The following is an 8,416-nucleotide window of genomic DNA, read 5'->3' as shown; positions in this document are numbered from 1 at the left end:
CTATTCAATGACTGCTCTAGGCATGCTTTCAAGCCACATTTCTCAGCCCTCAATTCTCACCAAGCAACAAAACTCAGAACAATTCAATCAAGAAAGTTGCCTTACATTTTAGTAACATTCTATTTTAAAATGAGAAACTTTATTTATGTTTGTATATAAGACTCAAATATAATTAATAATAGCTGAGCAAATATATGTATATATATAATTAATAGTATTCATTGTTGCATGCATGGCTCCTTGATGACCAAGACCCAGACATGTCTTGACATTAAATTCCAATTGTGTAAACAAATTGCAATTTTATTGTAACAAAACCAAATCAATACAGAGAGACTTACATAAGCAAAACCTCCCCTTTTATTTTATTTTATTTTTTCAGGATGAATATTACTATAATAAGGGAAACAGATCAAAACATTATTCCAACAAATATTACAAGTATAATATGCTCTAATTGTTAGCCCACCAGAATTTTAACTGAAGATTTTTCACCACATTCTTGTCCTATTGGAACGCCTTGACAAGAACATCAGGATTAATGGGTGGATTTGCTGCAAACACTGCATTTGCTATTGTAATCACACCTGGATTCTGGCTCCTCAAAGCAGCAAAAGCTACAACATTGGTTTTCCCCACATTGAACTGGAAGTGAATGAGGCCAACTGGGAAAACAAAGAGATCTCCAAGGTATAGGATTTGTGTGATAAGACGATTATCTGGGTTGGATGTAACAAAGCCAACATAAAGTGTGCCTTCCAAGACAATTAGTATCTTCGTGGCACGGGGGTGAGTGTGAGGGGGGGTTTAGGCCACCGTTAGGTGCATAGTCGATTCGAGCCAACGAGATACCGAGAGTGTCAAGTCCTGGTATTTGGGCAACATTGACAGGAGTCACAGTTGATCCCACTGGATTTGATGTATTTCTGGGGACGTTAAGCCCTGAAACGGTGAAGTCTTCTGCTTTGGCAAGCTTTGGGTCTTCGCAGAACTTCCCATTAACAAACACTGCATATATGAAGGGAAGAATAATACGTTATTTCGATATGATGCCTACGCTTGGAGACTGTCCTGATAGTTTCATTCAAAACATAGAAAAAGAGAACATACCACTATCCTGTTGGGATTCAACCTCATGCTCAAATATAAAAATAATTAATAAATTAAAAATATAGTGCAGCAAAAAAAATAAGCTACTATTTAATCAGAGAAACAGTCGAATCTTACAGGATCAATATTTGTTTTTTTCATATAATTTTCAAATTAATTATGAACATTCATAAATTTAAATATTACATACCTTACTCTAAATATCGTAATCAAGAACCAATTAAATCCAAAGCCTTTGCTTCTTCACCTTTAGGATTTATCAAATCTTCAGCCACCCAAGTGTTTGGCCTCTAATAGTAATCCACACAGTGACTGAATAATATCTTTTCAAATGTAGGATTTTTACTTGTGTTAGCAAATTTTGTTTCTAAAACAAAAAAAACAAAAAGTTCTTGCTGAATCTTATTTTTAGTCAGATAAATAAAGACTATTTTTTTCTTATTTTATGAAACGGTTAGAAAGTAGTTAGAGGCTTAGAGCTTTAGTTTGCTAACATAACATATTTATATAGTCAAACTAATTTGTAACCCTAAATACAACTGTTGTATTTTAATTTAATTAAGTCTTTGAGAACTTAATTAATTTTTCACTTCTTTTAGTCTTTCTCAATTAAGTCCAACTTAATTAATTATCTTTATTTAATTTCAATTATGTCACTTAATGTGTGTGACCCATTAGACTTCTAACATGTTGGCAATAAATATAAATCATAATCAAATATCAATTTGATAATTAATTTATATTTATAGATCATGAGCGGCATCTAGCAATACATCATTACCACCCAAATGTTAAAGAGTCAATTAAAGAATTTGACAAAGCCCTTCAGTGATAAGCCTCTCAGTGCAATACGGTTCTTTTATCAAATATCTCAGATATGTCATTAAGCATGGCTCGGTGTCCACTTATGACATTCCATATTAGTTCTCATAATCATGACTAACTTATGAATTTAGGAAACTAACTTTCCTCAAATTCATCATGTTTTGGCCAAAGACTTTGTACAAGTTAATCAAGAATTAAGAACAAGTGAGATACATCCCCTCATATCGCTTGAGGTGATGAATCCTCTCTTGATCACTCATTCACCTTCGCATGCTTCATAACATACTCAAAAACACCTTGCTTAGGCATCTGGTCGCTTCCAAACTCGTAAAGGTAACATCAAATTATGTCATTCCCCATGCAAGATGACTTGGTGTCTCAAGTCCAACGACTAGTTGGACGACTATCACATGAGAATATTTTTCATAAACACTTGAGTGAAATACCAAATAGAGTTCTCATAACAGGTCATGTTCAGTGAACTTGTTCTTTAACAAGCACCTACATGTTATCCTCAAGTATCCCATGTACTTTAACCTATGAGATCGATTGCTTACTTCCCAAATAAAGAGGCTTGACATGTACCCAGTTTTTTAGCATTGTTAATGCCCTGTCTTGACAATACAATGACTAGGAACAATTTTAGGAACATGGCTTTAATGCATATTGATATCATAATTGTAATAACTTTACAATTCTCTAGCTAAGCCTTTATGTTCCATGGGCTTCATTCAATTAGTACTTAATAACTTCTTATTATTGCACTGACGTGAAGGAAAACCTCTATCACATATAATTATACGATTAAGTATGCATTAAATGACAATATATATATTTCTTAATCAATCCAATTGGCTCAATGGCATATACCAACACATCCTTGACATCACCGTTGGCTACACAGAAGTCTTGGAGAGGACTAGGACCAGATGCATAGGCAAATGAGGAAGACAGAGCCAAGAGAGAATATGCTAGGAGGAGATGAGCGCCTTTCATAGTTATAATAATGTAATTTCTAGCTTAATTAAATTCTTCTAAGTTTTATTACTCTGGAAGAGATGAGAAGCTTTCCTTGAGATCATGCCTATTTATAAATTGCAGCCTTTGAACTAGTCTATGCCTTTTCATTTCGTTGACTATAAGAACAAATCCAACGTTGCTAAGGCTGCGGGCACTCCAGCCATACAACTTACAATAAAAAATAAAGTCAACAAAATGAAAATCTTTGCCATTTGGCAGTGTTTGAACCTAAGATGCTAGCAGCTGGGCAGGTACTATGTGCAGCTGATTTCATTCAAATATAAAACTCTGCATGTTTCACAGTCAAGTCTTACATTACCATCTTTATAATTAATTTGGAAATCATGGTTTTCACATTTTACCTGATCATGTAAACACTTGTCAGGAATGTAATGTATGGACATATACACTGCTAAGCTTAACTGTTCAGGCTCCATCATCTTAATTTCTTATTCTTACAGTCCAAGGTAAAAGTTTTTCGTTTGACAGTATAGGTGCTTGAAGAGACTGCCATTGTTGGTTTATCTTCACTTGGTTGAGAGTAATCAATATGCATTGATTCTGTCTTCTGTTGGTTGCTTAATAACTATTATTTAAAACTTTAATATAATGTCTTTCTATTCTCGATTTCTTCTCCTTTTATTATTCTTGTGCACTATTCCAATTGTGAAAGCAATTTCCAGGAATTGTTGTTGAAGGCCGGACAATTTCTCCTTGAACTCAAATAATTCGAGTGGCATATGCATAATTATAGAAGCAGTCATGCAAGAAAATTGTTAGAAAGATTCAAGACTTGTGGGTTTTATATCTCTGGATAGAATCCATTGTCTTAGTTGACATGGTTCGATCTGAGATGTGCATGGACGCTCAAACACATTTCTTGTAGAATATCCATGCTTGACTAGGAACTGTTCAGAGATTGACCAATTGATGAGCAAATAATTAATTGTTCTTGAACAGAGAAGTTAAATAAACAAGAAAAAATTGGGTGTGTCAAGATTGACCAGTTCCATTGCACAATGTACTGATGTAAGCACTTCCGTTTTATTTCTAGGTCTAAACCTTTTTTATGATAGCACTTTATTTTTATGAAGCAGATTTAAAGTTTGTAAAGAGTAGCTGCAGACTTGGCAAATCGTTCATATTTTTTTATTTTTTATTTTTTGTTTCTGAAAAAGTAATTAAAGAATGAAAATGAATAGACTTGTTTAGTGACATTTGTCTATAAATAGGCATGCTCTCAAGCCAGATTTCTCATCTCCCACCGAGCAATATAACATAGAACAATATAATCAAGAAAGCTGCCTTACAATGATGAAAGGAGCTCAAATCCTTGTAGCATTTGTCCTGTTGGCTTTGGCCTCCTCACTTGCCTCTGCCTTTGATCCCAGCCCTCTTCAGGACTTCTGTGTAGCCATCAATGATACCAAAAATGGTGGTATGTTGTTCTTTATATCCCCATTTTCTTTTGAATATCTTTGGAATTAGTGTAATCAGGTCAACACCTAAACTGAAGACATATAAATAGCGGAGAAAATTAATTGAGAAATGTCTCTCATTTTTTTGCATAAAACCGTATCAAAGTAATAATTTTTTTTTTTTTGTTATATTCAGTTTTTGTTAATGGCAAGTTCTGCAAGGACCCAAAGCTCGTGAACGCGGAAGATTTCTTCTTTTCAGGGCTTAACAAGCAAGGAAACACATCAAATCAACTAGGATCAAAAGTTACTCTGGTGAATGTTGGACAAATATCCGGACTTAACACTCTTGGCATATCTCTGGCTCGAGTCGACTATGCACCCTATGGTGGCCTAAACCCCCCTCACACTCACCCTCGTGCCACGGAAATCCTAGTCGTTGTGGAGGGCACACTTTATGTTGGTTTTGTTACATCCAACCCGGATAACCGTCTCATCACCAAAGTCTTATATCCTGGAGATGTCTTCGTTTTTCCAGTTGGTCTCATTCACTTCCAGTTCAACATAGGGAACACCAATGCTGTTGCCTTTTCTGGTCTTAGCAGCCAAAACCCAGGGATTAACACCATTGCAAAGGCTGTCTTTGGCTCAAACCCTGCCATCAATCCTGAAGTTCTTGCAAAGGCCTTCCAGCTGGATAAGAATATCGTAAACCAACTTCAGTCTCGGTTCTGGTGGAATAACAACTAGAGGAATATTTCTATACCCGTGAAATTTAATGTATTACTAGCTCGTTCTGGATAATGTTGGACATGTTTCTTTCATTGAATTTATAATTCTTGTGTTGAAATAAAAATAATGAGGTTGCTTATGTACTTTGGCTTATGTAAACCTTCCCCTTTTTTATTTTTATTATGTAAATATAATGCAATTTTGTTTTTAGTTTGGACCCACCCCTTCTTCACCGAGGGAACTGAATGCATCACATAATTGGTTTTTCTTCCTTCATGGGGTTATTGGAATTTGACATGCCATTCCCTCATTGGCTTGTCAATTACGACAACTGTCACACAAGCATGATTCAAGAATCATCAGCACACCCCTCTAAAGCTCTACTATATATATAAACTCTTTACAGTTTCTCTACCTTTTCCCTCCTCCCCTGCATTTCAACCAGGAAACACGATCTCTCTAATAAGATTGAAATCTTGAAAAGTCCACAAAGGCATAACCAATGAGCGAAATGAACCAAGAACCAGACTTTGAAGTTCCACTCCGAGAAGAAGATAACCCACAACTCCAAGAATCCATCAACCGTGATAGCTTCAACAACGTTATCGTTTTGTTATGTATGTTGGTGGTCGAGGCTGAGGATAATGAAGGAGCGGATGAAACAGATGAGTCAATGTTGCGATGAGGCAACGCGAGAAGATGGAGATGTGTGCACCACTGAGGCAATAAAGGTTTGCTTTTCTTTCTCAGGGTTACGCTTTCTAGTTGTTGAGGAAAAAGAAGTTTTTGATACTTGCTTTTTGTATCAATGGTGGTAAAATTGGGGAAATTAGTGAAGAAACAAACTTCTGATTTCTGAAACGTTTTGACAAATTGAGATGGTTGGTTTATATCAATTTAGCTTGCATTTTATGAGTGGTTATTAACATGTCAAGTTTGTTGTTGTAGGATGATGGAGAGCTGGATTGTGAAGAAGCTGTGAGAGTGGAGAATATTGGGAAGTGTTGGGACCTTCATGTCAAGTGCCCTCGTGGCAAAGGTTATCAAATTCTTCTGTCTCGACAGAATTGCTATTACAAGCATTTTTAGATTTGGTTCTGCAGTGGCTTCAAAACGTTCATACCATCGAAGATTGAGTTCTCATCAATCATTATATTTTGATTTCAGTTTTTTTGGTTAGGATTTGTTTTTCTGGAATTGTAGCCTTTTATTTCCTTTTAGGTAACATTCAGTTCTCATCTATGAAGAAGGGATGTACTTGTTGTATTTGTTTTATAGAGCTCTAATGGAATAAAGATTTTGCAGACTCCAAATCCAAATATATCTTTTACATGTGGGTTCAATCTGGAAGCAGATTGCAACAGAAGCAGAGGTCCACCAGGAACCTCTTTTATTTTGCATTTCAGAAAGAATTGTTACAATTACAAGGGATGTAAAACATTATTCAACATAAGCTGCAAGGTAGAAGCATTCATCCCAGTTGCTATCCTCAGAATTTTGACTGAAGATTTTTCACCATTTTTCTGTCCAGTTTAAAAGGCCTTGGCTAGAAGATCAGGATTAATGGCTGGCTCTGATCCAAACTCTGCATTAATTGCTATTGTAATGACACCAGGATTCTGGCTGCTTAAAGCAGCAAGAGCAACAGCTAGAAAGCCGAGGTCAATGATTGTAGGTGAAAGGACATAATTTACTAGAGAAATTCCTCTTACTACTTGATAGTCCTACCAAGACAAAATGGTGTAACTTACGACCTCTAGATTGAATTGGAGGCCATTTAAGCTGTTGTAAAACATTGAGATTAAAAAATACTACTACAAAGCAATGTATAGAACTGAATAATTAAGTATGTACAAGGAATAGGCAACCAGATTCATTTAACTTTGCAAACTGATAAACATTATTTTTGTTACAAGTTTGCAATGGGAACAGTTAACATAAGAAGATGAACAGAATAGCAGGACTGTAAAAAACAGTACCAAAACATTGCAATAATATAACATCAAAGCTTATAAACCGGTAGAATTATTCAACAAGGTTGAAGTGGTTGCACTCTCAAACACAAGAGAGGGTCTCAAAGTATGCCTTAAGATCATCTATCCGTACTTCCATCACCTCCATTTCCTCATCCCTGAAATTGTAATATAGTGTCATACCACTTTCAAGTACAGCAACCACTGAATCTCCTTTGTCATCATCAGAGCGCACAACCAGACAGAAAGTATTATAATTTCTATAAGAAGGTATAAGGTTGAAACTTTGCATTTCGGCTTCAAGATCAATACGATACTTGATGAACCAATCCGAATAATCCACTAGCATTTCGTAAATCCGAAATATTAAACGCCAAGCAGGCTTTCGTCCAATTACAAGATGCAAATAGCCTCTGGACTCCCCAAAATATCGAAAACCGTTATACCACCTTATTGGCTCTCGCATCGGCATTGGCATCAAGCATTCAGTCTCCACATCAAAGCATAGTGACTCTTTAAATATCATCTTCAAAATTTTCATTCCCGCAATAGTACGCCTAATCATCTTCCCACGCGATTTTCTGTGTCTTCAAGGCAGAACTGGGAAACGTGGTCTGCATTAAAGTTGTAGCTCTATTTCTTAGATTTTCAATAGCTCAAGAATTGAATCATTTGGCCATCTGGAGTAAGAGTTATGGTCAAAATACTGAAGCATGTACGAGCAGGATTCTAAGTCCTTCAAATACCTTTCTTTCCAAAATTTTTTTTGAAAGAACCTTTCTTTCCAAAATAAAGCCTTATTCTTTTAAATCTTATAAAAATATAAAAACTAATAAATAATTATCAAATTAAAGTAAATAAATATAAAATTAAATAACTCAATAAAAATAAATTAATTAAAAAATAACTAAATTCTAGTTAAAATTTAAGGAACATTTAAGAACAATATGAGATTAAAATAATTCTATAAAATAAAATTATCAAACATTATTCAAAGAAAATCAATCATCGATACAAATCAAAGAAAGTGATAGAAGAACAAAAGTAGAGAGAGAAACTAAGATTTGAAGCTTTCGAATCTTCAATCTTCTTCGATTTCCTTTGCTTTCTTCTTTTGTTGATGGCTTCTTTTTCTCTAGAAAAGCTACTCTGAAGGATGAACTCAGAAGACATTGTTCAAAGGTTGCCTAAAATTACTAAACTTGATGTTGTATGTGGGATATGTCAACTAGCCAAACAAAGTAATCTTTCATTTCTGAAGAAAAGGAGGTGAAAAGCTACAGAGAAACTAAAATTGGAACATACTGACTTAAGAAGACCAATGAAGACCTTATCACT

At 35.1% G+C, this 8,416-nt stretch overlaps 1 protein-coding gene and 1 pseudogene across 4 annotated transcripts; one reads left to right on the top strand and one right to left on the bottom strand.

Moving 5' to 3' along the window:
• LOC18599984 lies at positions 454–2,931 on the bottom strand (annotated as a pseudogene).
• LOC18599983 (germin-like protein subfamily 1 member 13) lies at positions 4,267–5,138 on the top strand. 4 transcript variants are annotated; one of them, XM_018121202.1, is made up of 2 exons: positions 4,267–4,393; positions 4,570–5,138. In XM_018121202.1, exons 1-2 carry the CDS (start codon positions 4,267–4,269, stop codon positions 5,121–5,123), a joined length of 681 nt encoding a protein of 226 aa, XP_017976691.1. In that variant the 3' UTR covers positions 5,124–5,138. The 4 variants fall into 4 exon arrangements, with proteins under 4 accessions (XP_017976691.1, XP_017976693.1, XP_017976692.1 ...); XM_018121204.1 differs by having other exon boundaries at positions 4,270–4,390; positions 4,636–5,138; XM_018121203.1 differs by having other exon boundaries at positions 4,270–4,390.

Source organism: Theobroma cacao, chromosome 5 (assembly GCF_000208745.1).
Source record: "Theobroma cacao cultivar B97-61/B2 chromosome 5, Criollo_cocoa_genome_V2, whole genome shotgun sequence".
Taxonomy (NCBI): domain Eukaryota; kingdom Viridiplantae; phylum Streptophyta; class Magnoliopsida; order Malvales; family Malvaceae; genus Theobroma; species Theobroma cacao.
The sequence above is the reverse complement of the archived record's forward strand: the minus strand, read 5'-3'. Positions and strand labels throughout refer to the sequence as shown.